The 22,414-nt window shown below is 45.8% G+C and overlaps 1 protein-coding gene across 2 annotated transcripts in view; it reads left to right on the forward strand.

The window, feature by feature from the left end:
- Positions 1 to 22,414, forward strand: part of RAB3GAP1 (RAB3 GTPase activating protein catalytic subunit 1) — a 434,305-nt gene that overhangs the window by 10,158 nt on the left and 401,733 nt on the right. For both annotated transcript variants that reach the window (XM_069225057.1, XM_069225058.1), the window contains exon 4: positions 4,821 to 4,953. In XM_069225057.1, the coding sequence (XP_069081158.1) occupies positions 4,821 to 4,953 (133 nt within the window). The remainder of the gene's footprint in view (positions 1 to 4,820; positions 4,954 to 22,414) is intronic.

Consider the following 22,414-nt stretch of genomic DNA (forward strand, 5'->3'; position numbering starts at 1 on the left):
TAACAGGAATCTAATAATCATTCTGGGGCTTCAGTTCAGAAAATTGGCTAATGTGGGGTAAATTATATGTAAAAGTATTTTTATTGACTGTTTATCAAAGTTACATGCCATAAACAAATTAATTACTGCTCCAGCAGTCAAGACAGAATCTGGCAAGGGATAGGTGGGATGCTAGATCCATATCTTCATTCCAGGATTCACTATAGTTATGCATTACATATGGGCCTGACTACACCCAGGCAGCCAGCACAATCTAATGCACTATTATCCTCTAGATATTCACCCATTTTTCCATGAGATATTTATATTTAATTTGTACTTGTGGGCAGTATGTCGAGTGCTCAAATGCTCTACACAATTCAGCACCTGAGAGATGTTCTGCCAAATTACTTTTCCACCAGTCCTGTTCTCTACTAACTGCGTATCATCTAATTTCACTATTCATATGTTGATAACTTCCTCCTGAAATTAATGATAACAATGATGTATTTGCCATGTCAGTCTTGCACATCTTCTAGTACCCCATTTAAGTGCATCAGGTACCTGCAGCAAGGGACACGGACTGCAGGAATCACTCTCTACAGCAAGCAGATTGACCTTTTAAAATATCAAAGCTAATAAAACAACTGTCCCAACACCACTAGTCTTCCCATAATTCAGGATATAGTTTTCCCCAATGAAGATCAGGGTTTCACGCAATGCACTCTGTCATGCACATAATACAGTCACCTTCTTTAAGGGCTGCATTCCTTCATATCCTGTAGATTATGCATATCTGGCTTTGTAGGGACACACCCTTTTGCTTACAATGCTGGAAGACACAGGAAATGCCAGCCTGCTTTGAGACAATTTCACCCTCCCGCTGATCAGGTCAAAACCAGTCCACAAGAGGTTGTAAAACCTCCACCTGATAATCAGTTTTATTCGGATTCATCAAGCCTATTTTCTGTATGTGGAAGTGCCAGTCTGTGCAGTGCTACTTCAACTGTGCCTTTGTTCCGGTAAAAGGAGGATAATCGCATGCCCTAATATTTGAAGAAACATTTTGGGAAATCACTTACATGACTTGGAGCACTCAAAGTAGTCTTGGAAGGAGGATCGTCTTGGCAAGGGAAATTCTTTCCATCAATAACAATGGAAACTTACTCCAGTGCTCTACTGGTTTTGTAGCTTTATGTATTGCGTCAGTGACCAAAAGTTCCTTCATATCGGCGCCAACTCTGATACCAAAGTATAAGCTACTTTGATAGGAAATCCCACTAATAGATCCCGGTCACAGCCCAGTAATCAGTACAGCACAATTTTTTTTGTCCCACTCATTCCGATAGCTCAAAAATGGTCCAAATACCACAGTCACTTAAAGGCCCCAGGAAATGTTAATGCAGGGCCTGTCAAATAAAAAAAAAAAGCACATCGTCTGCACACTGTGAAATGAGCTGTGGAGCTCCACAGGAATCAATAAAGCATAATCATAGTCTACTCCTAGCAATGCAAGTCAGTGGTGCTGGAGCTGGCGCAAATATCAGTGGGGGGAGAGGACATCCCTGTCGAGTGTTTCTACATAGTCTCATCAGAGTAGATGTCATTTAATTTGTTTTGACTCAAGCAGCAGGGAATTAGTGCAACAAATTAATTGAATGGAAATATGTTCCACTCTAACTGAGGTTCATCGGGAATAGCTTTGTGTTGCTTCATTCGGGTGTATGAAATGCTTTTTATTTGTGTAGACTTTATTTGGCTGAAAAAGCATGTTTCTCATTGTGCGAATCTCGCAAAATTAAACCTTCTTCAAAGTTTGGCCATTGTATCCGTAACTGGGCCTAAGTCCCGCTGGTTGTGTGCTTAGTTGATAATAGGGTTGCCAGTCTCATTGCGAGCAGTTTGGATAGTTATTCTTTTGCAGCATTAATGAATAACAGGGCTCTACATGTCTCACATTCTTCATGCTCTTTATCTGGTTTGGGAAGTAATACAATCAGCATTTCACACATTTCATGCGGCACCCCACATTTCAGCAATTCTTCCTCAAATACATTGATAGTCTAGAGCCCAGCAACTCACTACTGTCTGTGCAAAAGTCAGCTAGTAAGCCATCCGGTATCAGGATGTTATCCACCCCATTCATAAACCAGATGACACACACATTCAGTTCTAGTTTCAACAGAGCATTCAGATTGCATGCCTCCACACGTGGAAGCATCACAGGTCAGAGTATAGCCGGTGTTCCGTATCCGGTCATCATCCTATCAAATTAATTGTTTATATAGCATACTAAAACAGTCCCTAACTAGCTCCTTTATATCCTAATGACCCGCTAGCTATGTTCTTCAGAACCACTTGGAACATTCCTCCTCGTTGATCAGCCAGGCCAATAATAATTCATCCTTCTTAACATTTGCTTGCTGCTTTGTCAGGTAAAACTGGGAGTCAGATCTGCTCAGGTGTGCCAGTTAACTGCAAGACAGAACACTGTTGCTTAACGAGTTAGGTCTGTGCTTCCATGTTGGTGCCAATGCCATTTGTATACCAGTACAGATCAAGCACTATACTAGGATAATACTTCTAGATACCCGCCATTTTTAACTATTATTTCCCTTACAAAGAAAATTGGTTCTTGAGTAAGATAAGTGGGCTCCAGATTTAAATGAGATCTATTGGGGATATTCAGAAGTCAGCATCCTTAATGAATACACCCTAATGTTTGTGCAAGGATGTCTATATTATTGATCCAGTTGATGAGCTACTCAATGTTTTCCAGATTGTTTAGCATAATTTGTTTCTCCTGTGTGGTGTAAGGTCAAACATTTTAGCACTGTCCCATCCCTCTGAGGGGTCAGTAATAATGAAACAAAGTGGAACATTTCAGCATATTCTCATGCTTCAGTATGGCTATTAAAATGACAGCATACAGAGCCAGGCACCTCTTTCAGTTTTGCCTGAAATATTAGCATGTATTGTACCCCAGTTGCCTCACTTTGCACTTCACTCTGTTAAGGGGCCCTTGTATAGTCAGGGAGAAGAGGCACCTTAACACTTTCATACTTAATATTCTCCAACTGTGTTGCTGCTTTTAATGTTACATTGTCTTTGTAGTTAAGCATTCAGACTTTTACAGACCTCTGTGGAGCGATAGGAGGGTCTCCGAGACTGGGGCTGTCTAAAGAATTTTGAGAGACCCTTCATTGCTACTTTTATATGCAGCCGGTCTTCAGAAACACCTTCATTAAAAGACCTTCATACACTTCCGACAGACGCACTACCTTTGTGCTGTTTAGGCATTATGGCCCATTGGAAACGTGAAGACAACCCTCAAGAGCTCATCTGTTAGAGATGATGGTTGTGAAGTGGTTAGGCAGATCCTGAATGTTATACTGTAGGCCATGAACTGTGGTTTTCTTCTCTGTAACATTTTCAGAAGGTTTACGTGGTCACAACACAGAAAATTCACCTCTTTGCCAACTAGCTGATTTTAATTTTTGACAGACCCTGTTTGGGCAACCTCACTCAGTGAGCAGCAGTAACATATACCTCATTTCCTATAAGTTTAGTAGGGTAAAATTAATGGTCTGTCGCTTGCCTTCATTGGGATGTTAAATATTGATTCAGCCGGGCCTTATTACAAGTAGGATCCTCCTGTTTTCACCATTTGTTATCCAGTGAAGAAACAGTATGCAACGTTCTTTCATATTTTGAAGAGACATAACAAATATTTGGATATTAGCTATGATTAAAGATGGATGTACACTGCGGTTTCAAGCCAGGTACAACATGGCTGTCTCCATCAAGCTGCAATCAATTGCAGCTATTCCAGTTGCAATAAGAAGTTGTCCATTATGTGCAATGAGAAGGCAAACGAAAATGTCAAAAACCTTATAGGAATACTGAGGTAATTCGTACTACAAAAAAACACAGATGAAGGCTTCAGATTTATTTTAGGTTTAAGATATGTGTGATTCTTAAGGAAGAAAAGTTAATTGTACTGGTCTACAGCTGACAACTTTGTAATCCAAAAAAACAATTGGTTGTACATAGGTGACCACCATAGTGCATACGTTCCGATTCCATTAAATTAGTTGCACAGGAAATATTAGTTTTTAAGATGGGGACTCTACTTTATCAGTTCATACTGTTGCCATTGGGACTTTTGTCTAAGCAGGAGGCTTCTCAAAAGTCCTGGTAGTGGTTGCAAAGCATATTGGGAAGCCACTTTTTTGTCTAGTTGTCAATGTGTGATTTTCTAATCGGAGAAAGCACTGTTGAAGTGGGAATTGTACATCTGATCCTCTCCCAAAAAAGCATATCATTTGGAGGAGAGGTTTCATCTGTGTTTCAACTGTCATCTGTAACTCAATGATGGACTGGGGTATAATTGTATATCTGGGTGATTAAAGCATGTGGCTGTGGTTAGGTCGATGGAGGATACAGTTGTTTGTTAAACAAGTACTGAACCACCTCATTTAAAAAAAAGAAAAGCTAAAAGTTGAGATGACTGACTTTGGTAACTCCCATTCAGCTGATAGTTCCTGAAAATACATTTCCTCTGAAACCCCTTTGAGAAATAGAAACCTTAATGAAGACTGTTGAATATGATACCACCATACCTACCTGTAACAGCAAGAATAAATGGGTCAGGTTGCCAAAGACAGCGAAAAGATCAAAGAGAATGAGCATAATCCATTCTCCTTTGCTTGCACCTTCAAGAATATGATTCTATATGCTAAGTACAGAGGGCTCTCTGACGTAAGTTATATTGCACTCATATGTTCGGTTAAATCGCTGATTTTGTTAAATGTGCCAAAACATTTAGTTTCTATTTTCAGGGGGAATATACAACTGGAGTATGGGAGGAGAAATGTGATGAAGTGTCATTTGCTGACTTCAAATTCTCAGTTACCCACCATTATCTAGTGCAAGAGTCTTCTGAGAAAGAGGAAAAGGATGAATTGGGAGATGGTAAGTAACATTTTCTGTCCATTTATGGGCGCACAATTGCAGGTACGCTTGTTAGAGTTTCACTGCACATTATTAAACAACTACATTTTGATATGTACTTCTCAGTTTAAATAAAGGCACTTACTGGTTTAGTTTTCTAGCTAATTTCAGAAACGATTTCCTTTGTGAAAATGGGTGACCATTTTCCAGTCACACATTAAGAAGTCAGCTGCAACAATTGTAGGTAGCTGGCTCTTTATATAGTATTCAAAACAAGGTATATCGTGCAGAGTCCAGGGAATCCCTATTAAGTGGACAGCGACTTGCTCTTGCAATCCCAAGGTGCTCTTTTAGGGGGTAGAGTGGTCAAGAAGCCTTAGGCTTATCAGAGAGGAGTGTAAGACATTTACTGTAGGAACACAGTCAATAAATGACAGACATGACTCACTAAGGAGATCCACACCAATTTATAAAAACAGCAGGCATCTTTATATACATTTAGACATGAGAATCAATACGATCAGGTAAGTATGTTTTGCAAGAGCAAGATTTACAGTTTTGAAAAGATGACACAGTGCAATTTTCTTTGGGATAGAAAACCTATTCAACAAACAAATACTCCTCAACAACTTACGGGACCAATCTTCCAGACTTAACCTGAGTATAGGACAAAGTCCTAGGCCGCACCAGCAGGTCAACTCAAGCGGCTGGGTGCAGTGGTATAGTTCAGCCTTGGGTAACCCTTTGAAGTCAGTGGGGATTGGTCTGGTCAGAAAGGTGCTGCAGGTAGGGACTGGGGTACCAGTCCGGGTGAACCAACAGGGGGGTTCAGTTCTTATAATCCTTGGGTATGTAGGGACACCTGTGGTCCTCTTCTCAGTCAGGGCAGCCGGTGCAGAGGTGAAATGAACCATCGGGTTTCCGTCACCGCAGGCTGTTGCAGTAGAGGGGACCCTGCACAATGAGGCTGCAGGTGCCAGCATGAAGGTCGCAGTGGGGGGACCCGCGATGGACTTAGGACCACATTACGAGTGTGGCGGTCTGAGGGCTGGCACACTTGCGTAGGCGGTCGTACCGTTGCACTCTGGGCAGTCCGACCGCCCAATTACAACGCTTGTGGGCAGACCCACCAGGGTACCACTGTCCCCACCGAGAACATTGTTCCCGACAGGCTAATGGCGGTCTTTGTTGTAGTCAGCCAGGGCAGGACTAAACTTGGCGCGGCCTAGCTGATTATAACCTTGTTTTCCTGCCAGCCTTTTTATGTCAGTTTTCCCATCATGAAAAGGCTTGCAGAGAACAAGTGCAGGGAGCCACAGGGGGGGCCCTGCACATGTCCATGGAATGGGCAGTTCAGGGGCCTCACTGCCCAGCACCATATGAATGCGCACTGTCTGCCTTGCAGACAGTGCGCATTCTGAGGGAGCAGAGTGCTATTTGGTAGTACTGTTCCTGCCGGACTGACCGCAGGAACGCTCTATTACAATATTGCCGCCTGTCAGACCAGCAGGAACATTGTAAAAGGGCAGTAGATGCCACCGCCATGGCGGTGGAGTCCTCCCCGCAAGCTTGGAAGTCCCACCAAACTCGCAATGAGGCCATTATTCTTTCGAGTGACTGGGGACCATGCTGGCACCATTGGCCTACTTTAACTCAGGCTAGGGGGCACAGGTGCAGTGGTACTGTCCGGTGTCGGGTTTTTGCTGTCCAAAGACCTCTATGTTTCTGGGGGTGCCTGCAAGATGCAGGGAAATAGTTCTACTCCACAGGAGGTCCTGGTTCTGGGGTGAAGGCTGGCAGTCCTCCTAGGCTTTTGGAGGTACTAGGAGCTTCAGGACAAGGCATCTCTGTCGCGGTTGTCAAAGTCAGCAGGCAGGCTGGCAGGGTTGGCGCAGAGTCAGTCACTGGTCTTCAGTTCTTGCTTTTGCATGTGTGGAGTGTCCTCCTTCAGGCCGGAATCACATGTTTATCTGGTGCCACGGGCTCCCCTAAATACTGAACTTAGGAGCGTTGAGGGAGTGTAGGGTAGTAACCAATGAGCTACTTACCTCCCTGGAGTCACTACGCCCCCTACATGACCACTTTGTGTCGGAAGTTGGCATAACCCTGTCCCAGAGTTCCTTGTTCTGCCATCACTAAGATGGCAGACTATGAAATTTCGTTTCCAAATCGGGCAGCTTACCTTAGTCATGGAAGTGACCTGAGGGGTGGACGCACTTCTCCGACTAATTTTCCTGCATGTCCAGGTGCCAAAATGGGCCCTTGGTCAGGGGGGTCGACATCCCATCTGAGGGAAGGTAGATCTGCATCCCAAGGATGGTGGGCTATTTGGAGCCCCCTGCCTTGGAATGCAGATTTGTAGGTAATCTTGTTGGGAGGGATTTGTTAACACCCTCACCAGAGCAGGTTTTGTTCCTGACTGCCCTAGAGCAGAGGCTCTCACCCTTTTGTGGCAAGAAACATGTCTGTTGGTGGCAGCCTGGCTAAAACTAGTCAGCCAGTACACCAGCAGCTGGTAGGTGTTCACTACCTGCTATCACCAAGATGGTAGATTTTAAAATTTTGTGCCCACATCAGTCAGCTCACCTTAGGGGTGGAATTGACCTTGAGGGGTGGACATGCCTCTCTGACTTCTAATATTCCTTCCAGGCCAGGTGCTAAATGGGCCGGAGCCAGTGAGTTCAGCATCCCATCTGAGGGAAGCCAGATATGTATGCCATGGACTGTGGACTCTCAAAAGGCCCCTGCCTTGCAATGTGGATTTGCAGGTCATCCTGTGGGGAGTGGTGTGTTAACACTCTTGCTATAGCAGGTTTTGTTTCTGACTGCCAGAGAGCAGAGGCTTTCACTCTGGGGGTCAGAAACATGTCTGTTGGTGGCAGGCTGGCTAAAACTAGTTGTCCAGTACACCAACGGCTGGTAGGTTTTTCAGGGGCACTTCTAAGGTGCCCTCTGAGTGCATGTATTAATAAATCCGTCACTGGAATCACTGAGGGTTTATTTATACAAGATGTTTGATACCAAACATCCCTAGTTTCAGTGAAGCTGTTGTGTAGCTGGGGAAACTTGTGTTGACCATTGTCCAGCACATACTTAAATGGCTTCCCTGATCACTTGCTATGTCTTAAGAATCGACAAAGACATAGCAAGGGCATATCTGCTCTTGCCGATGTCCTCACATGTTATATAATGCACCCTGCCTTATAGCTGGAAGGCCTGCTGTAGGGGTGCCTAGCATGTATTGCACGCAGTGTTAGTGGGCATTTGCACACAGGCTGTGTGTCATGTCGTGTTTTCACTTTGTGCTGCACCAAGACACACAGCCTGCAATGGCAGTCTGCATGAGCTACGCGAGGGGTTCATGCGAGTGGCCCAATACATGCTGCAGCCCTTGGGGACCCTCCTTGGTATCCCTGCCCTAGGTATCTGGGGTACCATTTACTAGGGACTTGGAGCGATGCCAAAGGTATGGCCAATGAGGGCACAGTTGTACAGTTTTTAGTGAAAGAGATCTAGCATTGGGTACATGGATAGCAGGAACAGAGTACACTTTCAGTCAAAATTGCATCACATACAAGGCAAAAAGTGGAGATGACTATGTCAAAAGGGGCACTTTCCTACAGAACCTCCCCAAACAAGAGGATGAGACTAACCTTTCCCATGAGAGTCTTCATTGTCTAAGTAAAAAAACCTGGAAAGGCCATTTGCATTGGCATGGTCGGTCCCAGGCCTGTGTTCCTCTGTAAAGTCCATCTGCTGTAGGGAGATGGACCACCTCACCAGTTTGGGGTTTTCCCCTTTTATTTGGATCAGCCATCTGAGAGGCCTGTTGTCATTGTGAACACGGAAGTGAGAACCAAACAGCTTTGGTCTCAGTTTCTTCAGGGACAATACCACAGCAAATGCTTTCCTCTCAATGGCATTCCAACGCTGCTCTCAGGGGAGTAACCTACTGCCAATAAAAGCAACAGGTAGGTCATGGCCATCATCATTGGTTTGGGATAGGACTGCTGTCCCATGTTCAGAGGCATCTGTCTGCGCTATGTATTGCTTAGAATAATCTGGAGGTTTGAAAACTGGTGCTGAGCACATTGCTTTCTTCATAGTGTCAAAGGCCTTTTAGACTTTTGTTTACTCACTGGCCAGTTTACCTTCTTTGGCATTGTCTTGGAGGAAGATTTTGTGAGGGGTGCCCCAATGGTACCACACCCCTTCATAAACCTCCTGTAGTACCCAGTCAAGCCAAGGAATGCCTTGACTTGAGTCTGGATGGTTGGAGCTACTCAGCCCACAATTGTCTGGATCTTGGGTTGTAGAGGCTGATCTTGGCCTCCACCTAGAAGGTGGCCCAAGTATACAACTCTGCCCTCTACCATCTGGCACTTGCTTACCTTGATAGTGAGGCATGCACTTTGCAGAGCTTCAAGGACCTTGACAATGTGGATCAGGTGATCCTGCCAAGTGGAACTGAAGACTTCAATATCATCAGGATATCCTGCACTAAAAGCTTTCAACCAAGCAAGAACTTTGTTCACAGACGTTTGGAAGTTGGGTGGGGCATGCTTTAGACCAAATGGCATAACAGTAAATTTGTAATGTTCATCTGGGGTCTAGAATGCGGATCCCTCTCTTATTTCAGGGGCCAGACCAATCTGCCACTACCCTGATGTCAAATCAAACATACTGAGAAATGTGGCTGCCCCTAACCTGTCAATACGTTCATCTGCCCTTGGGATAGGGTGTGCATCTGTCTTTGTGACAGCATTGAGATCCCTATAGTCCACACAAAACCTCAGCTCTAGTTTACCTCCCTTGGAATGAGGTTCAGGGACTAAGACCACTGAGTTGACCCAGGAACTGTCAGAGAGCTCAGTTACCCCTCACTCCATCAATTTGCTGACTTCCACTCAGATGCTATCCTTCACTTGGTCATACTGTCTGTATATTTTACTCTTGACAGGTATGTTGTCACCATGGTCCACATTTTGGACATACCAGTTTGTTTGACCAGGGGTGAAGGGGGAAAAAGCTCAACATACTGCTCCAGGACTTGCCTGCAGTCAGCTTGCTGCTGGCAGAGAGGGTGACTAAAAAGACCACTCCATCTACTGCCCCATCTTTGAGGCTGTGGGAGAGGAGGTCAGGGAGAGGCTCCCTCTCTTCTTTCTGATCCTCATCAGTGACTATCAGCATGGCCATATCAGCCCTGTCCTGGAAGGTTTTTAGGTGGTTCACATAGATGACCCTATGAGGGTTCCTGGGAGTGTCTAGGTCAACCAGATATGTGACCTCACCCTTCTTTTAAAGAATAGGTTAAGGGCCACTCCATTTGTCCTTGAGTGCCCCGGGAGCCACAGGCTCCAGTACCCATACTGTCTGTCCTGGTAGGTACTCCAGCAGTGCAGCCTTTTGGTCCTAGCAGAGCTCCTGGCTGCCCTCCAGAGTTTTGGATGCTTTCTCCAGTATTCAGCCATCCTTGAACGCAGGCCAAGCACATAGTCCTCAATGTCTTGTTTAGGTTCATTGAGAGGTCTCTCACAGCCTTCCTTTACTAGGCACAGTGGTTCTCTTATAGGATGACCAAACAGAAGTTCAAAGGGTGGAAAAACCTACTCCCTTCTGTGGCACTTCTAAGTCGGCGAAAAGCAGACAAGGCAATAGGATAACCCATCTCTGTCTGAGTTTTTCAGGGAGTCCTGCCTCTCATGGTTTTGTTGAATCTCTCAACTAAACCATTTGTTTTGTGGATGATATGGGTGATGAACTTGTAGGTCACCCGACATTCATTCCACATGGCCTTAAGGAAACCAGACATGAAGTTACTACCTCTGTCTGACCCCACACTGGGGAACACACTCGAGGGCCCTGGCAAATGCAAGAGCAGTGCCAGTTCTAAGGGGAATAGTGTCAGGGTACCTGGTTGCACGATCCACTACCACCACTATGAATCCGTTCCCTGATGCTGTTGGAGGGACCAGGAGGCCAACGGCATCAGCCCCGACCCTTACAAAGGGACCCGCAAGTGGGATTAAAGGGATCTTTGGTTTGCCACCCGTTTTACCACTGTCTTGACAGATAACGCAGGAGTTACAAAACTACTTCACCTTCTGGGACATACCTGGCCAGTAGAAATGAGAAACCTACTCCAAGTTTTGGTCTGGCCAAGATGCCCAGCTAGGGGGCTGTCAAGTGCGAAGGTGAGTAGGAACTCTCTATACATCTGAGGCACTACCACTCTCCCAGTGGCACCAAGACTGTGGTCTCTGGCCTTAGTATACAGGAATCCCTCCTCCCAATAAGTTCTGTGGGAGCTACTGACAACTCCCTTTTCCTGGTCAGCAGCTTTCTATTTCAGGCCTTGAAGAGTGGGACAGGTCCTCTGTTTCTGGCACAGGTCTCCCTAGAGGGTACCCCTGGGCCCAGGAGCTCTGGTGTGTAAGGTCCATGTTCTTGGGGTTCCATTATTTCAAGGGCTGGCAGGCCTTCTCCCAGAGGAGAGGGGAACTGAGCTTGTGGCTGATCAGAAGCTGGCTTCCCAGACTTCCTGCCTTTTCTTGTGGAGGGCTGGGCCATTATTCCAGACTTCAGCATCCCTTTTTTCATCCTGCGGTCTGCATTGTGCTCTTGTTTTTACAAACACCCACACCAACCGCCGCTCATGTTGAGGACTCCAGATCATTTCCTAGCAGACAGGCTACAGGAATTGCAGAGGATACCACCACCTTCATTTGGCCAGTAACCTCTCACCAATCGAAGGACACCATTGCCAAGGGATATCCGCATTGACTGTTAAGGTCTCACCAGTCAGATAGTGTTCTGAGAATATCAGTTTTTCAGTCACCATTAGGATACTTTCACATGTATCCCTTTGTGCTTCAACTCTGATCCTATTTATATGAGGTTGTTGTCTGTACTCCTCCAGATTATTAGGCCAGAAAGCCAGGGCAGCTACATCCACCCCACCCTCAGAGACTAAACTTGCATCTGTGTGCTCTCTGACATGATCAGGGCACACCTGGGATCCCATTGGGAGGCGTACCACCAGCAGGATGAGCTGTAGGTGCCCTAGGGTGATTCTTTTTGGGACAGACAGGGTCACCAGTTTGGTATCCATTGACTTTGCAATTAAAGCACCAAGCCTTCTTAGTATCCCAGTTTTTACCGCCATGGTCATCCGCCACTTCTCCGAGACTTGGGTCTCCAGCCCGGCGGCCGTCACAAGACAGCCGGCGGTATCATGACCCTGCTGACCGCCATGGATTTCATGGGGTTGGGCTCTGCCATGAAATCCATGGCGGTAAGCACTATCAGTGCCAGGGAATCCCTTCCCTGGCACTGATAGGGGTCTCCCCCACCCCCACGGGGGCTGCTCCGCCGCCAGCACCCCGTCAACAAAACACCGCCACGCCGAATCACGTAACGTGATTCTGTGGCCGGTGTTCTGTTGATGGGCGGTGGAGGTGGAGCAAACTCCACTTCCCCGCCGACCGCCAGTATGGCTGCTGGCGGCTCTCCGTCCGGAAAAGGACGGAGGGCTGCCAGCAGTCATAATTCGCAGAGCGGAAAACCGCCAGCACTGGCGGTCTTCAGCACGGCTGTCCCTCGGCAGTCTTGTGAAAAGACCACCGAGGTTGAAATGACCCTCTTTGTTTGTTATCTTTAGACTGGTCACCATTTTTCCCTTGGGTGCAGGGGTAGTTTAGCAACCCCTTTATTTTGGTCACCCTCGCCATGAGTTGTCATGGATACCCCTAGTCTTGACTTAGTGGTCTGCCTTCTTTCCCAATTCTTGGGGTGAAATTGGACCTAGGTCTCCTAGGTACTGAGTCATTTTTTTTTTCAGAAACACAGTTACTCAACAGATGCTCTTTCATAAAGAGATTATAAAGGCCATCATAGTCTTGCACCTGGTTCCCTTTCAACCAGCCATCTATTGTCCTGACTGAGAAGTCAACATTTACCCAGGATTGACTTCAGGTTTTTCTAGTCTTCCTTAACCTGATCCTGTACTCTTCAGTTGTGAGTCTAGAGCCTTCAATCAGGGTGTCCTTCATGCGGGCATAGGACTCAGCATCCGCCTCATTCAGTGTTAGGAGCCTATCCCTACACTTCCTGAAAACAACTCCCAGAGTGGAGAGCTCCAATACTTTGGTTGAGTTTCCGAATTTTACAAACCCTCTTAAAGGCTGTAAACCACTTGGTGATGTCATCACCTGTATATTTGTGGACGTTCCCTTTGGGGATCTTAGCTTCATCTTTCTCCTTATTTAAAATGTTGCTGCCACCAGAGAGAGGTGCTTGGCCCATCTCAGTTCTTTCTTTTTCTATAGCCATGTGTTTAGCCTCTAGGTGTATCCTCTTAGCTAGTTTTTGAAGATCAGCATCTTCACTTTCTACATCATCTGGGGTAGTGTCAGAAGTACTCCCAGGGGTGTTACCATCAGTAGGATTGCTGAGGGAATCCTCATCCCTTTAAGCATCCTCTTCCCCATTCTCATCATGGGTTTCTTTTCTTGCCATGGCTCTGTCATTTTCTGCATTTCAGTTTTAGATCCCATGGCAAGTTTCCATGCTTGTCACAGCGCTTTAAGTTGGACCAACGTAAGGTTTTTGCATGGGCACATGCTGGGTTTCTGGAATGGACCTGCTGCCTGAGTCATGGTTTTAAAGTAGTTGGGACCTTATTAGAAACTTTAAAAAATGTAAGTGTACTTCCAAAAGGCCTAACTAACTAAGGTATTTTAAAACGGGGGACTTAACACATGGCCCTAACATTTAATTTTATTTTAAGCAATTTTAAAAAATTGAGACTTGAAAAAAATGTTTCTAACCAAAGACCACTTTGAATTCCTTAGTGGTAACACCTGTTAACCCAGTGGTACAGCATATGTCCAGTCTTATCCTGCCACTGCACCATCAATGCAGGAAGCTGGCTATTTATATAGCATACCAAAATGAGGTATACTGTGCAAAGAGTCCAGGGGTTCCCTTATAAGTGGAGAGGGGCTTGCTCTGTCAACCCCAAGGTGCTCTTTTAGGGGGTAGTGTGGTCAAGCAGCCTTAGGCTTATCATAGAGGACTGTTAGACATTTATTATAGACTCTCAGTAAATAAATGACACACACAAATAAGTAAGGCAATCCACACAAATGTATTAAAATAACAGTTACCTTTATATATATATTTAGTCACCAGAATCAATACGTACGTTCGTTTTGCAAGAGAAATCTTTACAGTTTTAAAAAGTCGACACAGTGCAATTTTCTGAAGCTGCACTGTTACCTTATGGGAGAGAAAACATATATGGCAAACGTACTTCACAGCAACTTACAGAACCAATCTTACTTACTTAAGGTGAGTATGGGGCAGGGTCCTAGGTCACACCAACAGATCACCTGCACTGAGACGACCAGTGCAGTGGTGTAGTTCTGCGTCAGGTGCCCTATTAAAGCCAGTGGAAATCGGTCCGGTCAGAAAGATGTTGCAGGTAGGGACTGGGGGACGAGTACAGGTGAACCAACTGGGAGGTTCAGTTCTTACAATGCTCAGGGACATAGGGACACCTTTGGTCCTCTTCTCCTCGATCCGGGTGCAGAGGTGCCATGGATCATCTGGTCTCCATCACCGGTTGCGGTAGAGGGGGTCCTGCACAAAGAAGCTGCAGGCGTTGGGGTGAAGGTCTCAGTGGATAGACCCATGATGGACTTTGTCTCTCGAGGGATTGGGAAAAACGCTGGCACCATTGGCTCACTTCAACTTGAGCTATGGTGTACAGGTGCAGTGGTGTTGTCCGGTGTCAGGTTTTGGCGGTCCAGAGTCTTCTCAGTGTTTCTTGGGGTGCTGCACGATGCAGGAAAGTGGCTATGCTACTCCTCAGGAGTTCCTGGTTCCGAGGTGAAGGCTGGCAGTTCCCCTGGGCTTTTGGAGGTGCAAGCAGCTGCAGGACGAGGCATCTTGTTTCAGTTGTCGAAGTCAGAATGCAGGTTGGCAGAACTGGTCAGAGTCCGTCACTGGTCTTCATTTCTTGCTTTTGTATCTCTGGAGTGTCGTTCTTCTTCAGTTTGGCAGGATTTGCTTTTTTGTTGCCAGGGGCTCCCCTAAAAACTGAATTTAGGGACATTGAGTAGTAATAGCCACCAATGGGCTACTTACCCCTGGGATCACTGTGCCCCCTATATGACGACTTCCTGCGGAAAGTGGGCATAATCCTGTTCCAGGGTTCCTAGCTCTGCCATCACCAAGATGTGAGAGTTTTACATTTTGTGTCCAATTCGGGCAGCTCACCTTAAGGGTGAAACTGACATGAGGGGTGGACATGCCTCTCTGACTAGTAATTTTCACGCCTGTCCATGTGCCAAATGGACCCTGGGTCAGAGGGGTAAGCATCTCCTCTGAGGGAAGCCAGATCTGCATACCAAGGGTGTTGGGCTTTTTGAAGCCCCCTGCATGAGACTGCTGATTTTGCAGGTCATCTAGTTGGGAGGGGTGTGTTAACACCCCTGCTAGAGCAGGCTTTGTTCCTGACTGCCCAGGATCAGAGCCTCTCACCCCAGGGGTCACAAACATGTCTGTTTGTGACAGGCTGGCTAAAACTAGTCAGACGGTACTCCAGCAGCTGGTAGGGTTTTCAGGCGAAACCTCTAAGATTGTGGGACATTGAGGTGACAGGGATGCTGATGGAGGACTGTGGCATGCTCCACCTGGATTGGTCTACTCCTAAATAAGACAGACTTGGCATGGGGGGTGCCCCTGATTTCTGCCCTGAGGGCGGAATGGCGATACACTTGAATCAGTAACCCCTGCAGAGTGGGGGTTGCAGATTGGGGACTGAGACAGGGTGGACCGCCTAAACTCACTGAGCACTTGAAGCAGAGAGTGACATTGTCTGGGGTGCCCTGCAGTGGAAGTCCAACATTACTGCAACCGCAATTAATTATTGAGACCTGAGAAACTGATTTGAGACCTCCTGATTGGGAGGTGGAGTCCTGCTCGATGGCTTGGTGCTTGTGGGTCTTGTGTGGAAGCCTGGACTTGAGGCACACTGGGAGAGAGATTAGATTTCCTCCTTTCCCCCTTTTCTTGGTAGCTGGCTGGAGGGTGTCACCTTTGCCTCACATTCATCTCCTTTACACTTTAGCCTGGCCTATACCTAGATGGTGGAGGTCCCCCTCCTTGTCTCCTGCATAGTACATTACTACCTCTCATCACGGGCAAAGCTACAAAAAAGAGACCTGGATGTGGGAACGCAGGTCCATAAAAACATGATGGTTAATACGTTGCTAACCAACATCCCTGTAGAGCCGCTGGAGCCCCAGACAGGATCCACTCTCCAGGACATCCTGCAGGTCATCACTGCGTCCAGAGAGGCACTCAAAACAAAGATTGACGTGCTGAGTGCAGATCTCAGTATCCGGAAGAATGATCATTGCCGCTTAGCAGAACAAGTCTCAAAAGTGCAGCAGATGATGGTAGTTATCCCCTCCAATGTTTCGGCGGTGGGAGAAGGGGTCACTCTTATGGAGATAGTATTAATGGAAGTCCAGACTTCTGAAAATGTTTTGAGAACTATTGAACAGTGTCGGCCTGAAAGTTGTTGCATTTGTTTTGGAGATGGCGGCAGCGGCTACATGGTTTCAGCAGCAGTAATGTTTCCTTTAAAGTCAGTGCTCTGAATATTGTTTGTAATTAGGAACAAGGCAGATACTGCAGGGATGGCTTCTGCTGTTCTTGGCTCACACATTCCACTCCTGGTGGTGACAATTAAAAAGATAAAGATCACCAGTGGACTCCTCCTGCATCAGTGCACAGTCCTGGCAGGTTTAGTCATTGTATGAGCCGAGCCTTGAAACGTTAATCATCTAACTCATGCAGCAATCATCAGGTAAAATATGGTGAAATCTCTTCAAAATAAAAAAATTACAAAAAACACCATTCTTTAAGTGTACGTAAGCTTTGGCATTAATACGTCACATTATGTCAGTGCACTGAAAGCCATTGGTTAAAAGTGTGTGTGTTTTTTTTTTTTAAATATAAATTTAGAACCATTCCTGTTCAATCCTGGCGACATGTTTGTGAATTAAGAGGCAAGTGAGTTGTAATTGGTTCAAATGCTTATAGACAGAGCAACTTTAAAGTCGGGGACACTAGAATTATGCGATTGTGGGGTCGTGGCCTTTTTCGTATAGTTATATATTTTCCGCATTTACCAACATAATCCTCCATCTTCTGCATAATCTGTAGATTTTAACAAAAAATGATTCCTAGCTCAAATGGTTCAAAAGAAACTAAAAATGCAGCGTCACACGCTTCAGCGCAGTGGAAGGCCCTTTGCAACGGTTGTCTGGTCACCTTTTTGTTGCTGATTGCTATATTTGTTTGTTAAACTTGTACTACTGAGGTGCAAAGAATGCCCAGACAGTGTAGAAATGACACAATAATGAAGTAATACTATCACAAAATGTGGTGCATTATGTCACTTAATTAGCTTTTCTTGGTGCATAATTTACTGAATCCTGCTGCATAATGTGGCCCTCTTCTGCTGCATATTCCGGTTGCCCTAATGATAGTCTATTAAATCAAACACAATATGTTTGTTGCTTGGTATTGTGAACTCACCTATTTGAAGGTGCTTTCTTATAGGGTAATGAAGAAAATCAAGGTCTTCTGAAATAAAATATTTGTTTAAGGGGGAAAGCCGGGATTAGTCCCAGGTCTTTGGTCTTACAAATCAGCCACTAAATGAACTATTTGTCTCTTCTTTTCACCCTAAACGTTACTGCTATGTTTTAACTCTTTGTGCATAATTTCCACATTGCTTATCAAGCACTTGAGAGACAGACGTGCTGTTTCCTTCCATCATGCTAACTCATTTGTCCCATTTTCTATTAAAAGATAACAGATGAATAACCCACATTTTTAGCATTATTGTTAATTTTGTCACCTCCATAATTTTACAATGCCCAAGGTATTTACTTTCATACACAGCACCACTGACGCAGCCAATGTGGCATAGGTCCTAGTGCAAGGAAAAAAATAGGTCCCTTGGTCACTGTCTGAACTGTGAAATGCAGAAAGATTCAGCGTTCAGTGGGCCCCTCTGGACCCCAGTGTCACTGCACGTGCTGCACCACTGGAAGCTATGCATTGGCACACCACTATTAGTAGCATTTTCTTTTAGAGGCACTAGATGGTGTTTTCTTGTACTGTGCATGAGCTCATGCTATTACCAGGGTGTAGGAAGCTGGCTCTTTATATAGTATATCAAAATGAGATCCACTGTGAAAAGAGTCCAGGGGTCCCTTACTAGTGGGCAGGGGATTGCTCTAGCATTTCCAAGGTGCTCTCTTTTGGGGTAGTGTGGTCAAGCAGTCTTAGGCTTATCAGAAACGAGTAGACATTTACCAAAGGCACACAGTCTAAAAATGAGACATGACTTAATAAGGAGATCCACACACATTTACAAAAATAACAAGCATTGTTAAATATGTTTAGGCACCAGAATAAATACGACCAGGTAAGTAAGTCTTGCAATAGACATTATTACAGTTTTGAAAAGTCACCACAGTGCTATTTTTTGAAGCTTCAATGTTATCCAATGGAGAAAAAACAAATACAGCAAACGGGTACTCTGCAACAACTTACAGGACCAATCTTCCAGACTTAAGGTGGGTAAAGGGCAGGGTTTTAGGGCACACCAACAGGTCACCTAGGGCGGCAGTGGGACGACTAGGTGCAGCGGAGCATCGAGTGCCCCATTTGAGTCAATAGGTATCGGTCCGGGCAAAAAGATACTGCAGATGAGGACTGGGGGACCAGTCAGGGTGAATCACCAAGTGGGCTCAGTTCTTGCGATGCTCGGGAACGTAGTGACCTGAGTGATCCTCTTCTCCTCAGTCTGGGGCATCTGGATGCAGAGGGATCTTGGACCGTCATGTTTGCGTCACTGGTAGAGGAGTGCCCGTAGAAACAGGCTGCAGGCATGGACTGGGGGTCCAGTTTGGCTGAACAAATAAGAGGGCTCAGGTCTTATGAGCCTTGGGGACGTAGGGACACCAGAGGTCCTCTTCTCCTTGGTCTGGGGCATCTGGGTGCAGAGGTGCAGTATACCATCGGGGTCTCCGTCACCAGAGGTGGTCGCAGTTACGGAGGGCCTGCACAAAGAGGCTGCAGGCGTCGGTGTGAAGGTTGCAGTGGGGAAACCCACAATGGAGTTTGTCTCTGGAGAGGCTGGGGACAACCCTGGCACCGTTGGCCCACTTCAATTCGGGCTGGACACGAGTGCAGTGGTGCTGTCCGCCGTCAGTTTTTGGCAGTCCGGAGTCCTCTTCTGTGTTTCTTGATGGTCTGCCAGGACACAGGGAAGCAGCTCTGCTACTCCACGGGAGTTCCTTGTGCCGGGGTGAAGGCTGGCAGTCTTTCTGGGCTTTTGGAAGTTTCAGCAGATGGAGGATGAGGCATTTTTCTCACAATTGTTGAAGTCAGCAGCCAGGATGGCAGAGTTGGCGCTAAGTCAGTCACTGATCTTCAGTTCTTGATTTTTACGTCTTTGGAGTGCCCTTCAGGTCAGCAGGTTCTGATTCCTGATGCCAAGGGCTCCCCTAAATACCGAATTTAGGGGCATTTAGGGGAGTGTAGGGTAGTAGCCAGTGGGCTACTTACCCCTGGGGCCACTACACCACCTATATGACCACTTCCTGTGGGAAGTGGGCATAACCCTCTCCCATAGTTCCTAATTCTGAAGTCACCAAGATGGTGTGTCCACATGTGGCAGCTCACCTTGTGGGTGGAACTGAGCTGAGAAGTGGACACACCTCTCTGACTACTAATTTTCCTGCCTCTCCAGATGTCAGATGGGCCCTGGACAGGAAGTTCAGCATCTCCCTTATGAGGGAACCCAGAATTGCATAGCAAGGGCAACGGGCTTCTTAGAAGCCCCCTGCCTTGGAATGCATATTTGCAGGCCCTCCTGTTGGTAGGGGTGGGTTAGCCAGACTAGGCTGTGTTCCTGTCTGCCTAAGAGCAAAGGCTCTCCCCCTTGGGGGTTAGAAGTTGTTGGCAGGCCAGTTAAAATTAGTCAGCCAGCATGCAGGTAAATGGTAGGTTATTCAGGGGGCATCTCTGAGGTGCCCTCTGGGTGCCTGTATCAATAAAGCCATCATTGGCATCAGTGAGGGTTTATTTATATGCGACGTTTGATATAAAAAATCCCTATTTTCAGTGAAGCCATTTTGTAACTGGGAAACTCATATTGACCAGTGTCCAGCACATGTACTTAATAATGCCTTCCCTGTTCACTAAGTATGTCTAAGAATTGACAAAGACCTAGCAGGGGCATAACTGTTTTTGCAGATATGTCCTCACATGTAATATAATGCACCCTGCCTTAGAGCTATAAGGACTGCTATAGGAGTGCAGGGGTGTATTGCATGCAGTGTTAGGGGACGTGCCCTGTCGTGCATTCACTTTTAGCTGCACCAAGACACACAGCTTAAAAGGGCAGCCTGCATATGCCAGTTAAGAGGGCCCCGAGGATGGCACAATACATGCTGCAGCCCTTGGAACCCTGTTTGTAACCCACACCTTAGATACCAAGGGTACCATTTACTAGAGACACACAGGGGTGCCAAAGGTATTGCCAGTTGGGAAACTTGTGTGAGGGCAGGCACAGCCCTATTTCATAGTTTTAGGAAAAGAAATCTGGCACTTGGGACCAGGATAGCAGGAACCCAGTGCACGTTCAGTCAAAATTGCATCAATTACAAAGCCAAAATTGAAGGGTGACCATGCCAAAAAGGACCACTTTTCTACACAGGGGTGTAGCTACCATTGATGCACCAGGTGCAGTGGCATTGGGTACTATAGAACCACATTAATTAGTGCATTGTATTATCCCAACAGCAGTCAAAGGGGCCATGCTTTCAAGTATTATTTGATCATACATTACCTGAGAGGATTAGTTTTTCCAAAAGCTGTGTATTTGTAGTTTTTTATGCCAAATATGACTCTTGTTCAGTGCATGCTGTGCACTGAGTCTATCCAGGTGTCTTATTGGGTGGAAATTGTGGATGTGTGATTGTGATGGGATGTGATTGAGAGCTCTGGAGTTAAGTTAGAATACAGTTCATATTTCCATACTACAGCGAGTAATGGTCTAACTTATGCAAATTGTAACTGGGGGAAAGTGTGTGGAGGAGTTACACAGCTTTCAAAATAAGACATTGCGAAAGGGAAACAAAGTGCAGTTGCCATATCTGTCCCGGTAAGTTTCCTCTCTCCAATTGCTCTGTGACTGTTTGTGGGACAGATTGCTCTTGTGCGTGCTGCACGTTTTTTTATCAAATCTAGGGGAATGTACATCTCTCTAATCTTTGCCCACCTGTAAGTGCCTTTTTCTCCCAGCTGTCCACATTTCTGGTGCACCCACTTAGCCATCCCCACTAAGTCAGAATTCTGGGTGGACACGTCAGACTCTGAATTTTTCTCTTTAACGTCTGCAAGGGAATTGAACCAGTTATGTACAAGCCATGTGGAAAACCAAACGGCTAACCCATTGGCAGTGAACCAAGAATCAGTGTAAAAATGACACATCTCAAGCAGCTCTTGCTTTAAAGTCTGACACACATTGTACAACACTGTTCCTTCTCCTTTGCTAGACAACAGCTTTTCAGTAACTGGATTGTAATCATTAGTCAAACACACACGCTTTTTATCCTCAGGGGACATGAATTCAAATGGTGCACTTAATTTCACTGGTGACTCTTTTACCTGTGGTACTCCCTGCACCCTCTCCACATCCTGAAAAGGGGCTTGTGACACCTGTTCATGTAGGGCTGCAGTGACTCTAGCCCTGTCTTGCATGTACCAGATCCAGTGTATGATACTAGCTTCTTATGCCTGTCCTAAACTGTGAGATTTTGGTGAATTCATCACCCACTGCATGCTTGATATTTCAGTTTTCATACTCCAAAGTTCCAGGGGCACTCTTGTCCTCCCCTGTTCCTGATTTACATGTAAATCAGTGTTTCCCTCTTCCACTGCGCAGAAACCTAAAGTCTGAATTATTTCATTTGCTAAATTAAAAGCGCGCAGCTGCTTATATTTTTTCCTAGATACTTTATACCAAAGTGTTAAGATTTCACTCCGATGAGGGCTATACTGTTTCCAAAAATCAAACAAGCTAATGAAACTCGGTGTAGTGCAAACAGTAAGAAACTCTAAAATCTTTTGTTTTACTTGTGCCAGTAACTGCACATTTTGCGACAGTACTTCTGCCATGTAATTAATTTTTCTTTGCAGAAGCGGTTTGTAAATAACATTCTGAGCTCTGTTCTCAGTGTTATCAGTTAAGGAATTAGGGTGTTTTGTTCTATGCTATGCTCACATGGAGGCTCAGACTGGCTCACAGCTGTCTTAACCCCCTCATTACTGGAATGGGAAAAGCCAGATTCTTCTAAAACAGTAGTTTTATAGATTTCAGCATTAT

Source organism: Pleurodeles waltl, chromosome 3_1, assembly GCF_031143425.1.
Source record: "Pleurodeles waltl isolate 20211129_DDA chromosome 3_1, aPleWal1.hap1.20221129, whole genome shotgun sequence".
In the NCBI taxonomy this organism is placed as follows: domain Eukaryota; kingdom Metazoa; phylum Chordata; class Amphibia; order Caudata; family Salamandridae; genus Pleurodeles; species Pleurodeles waltl.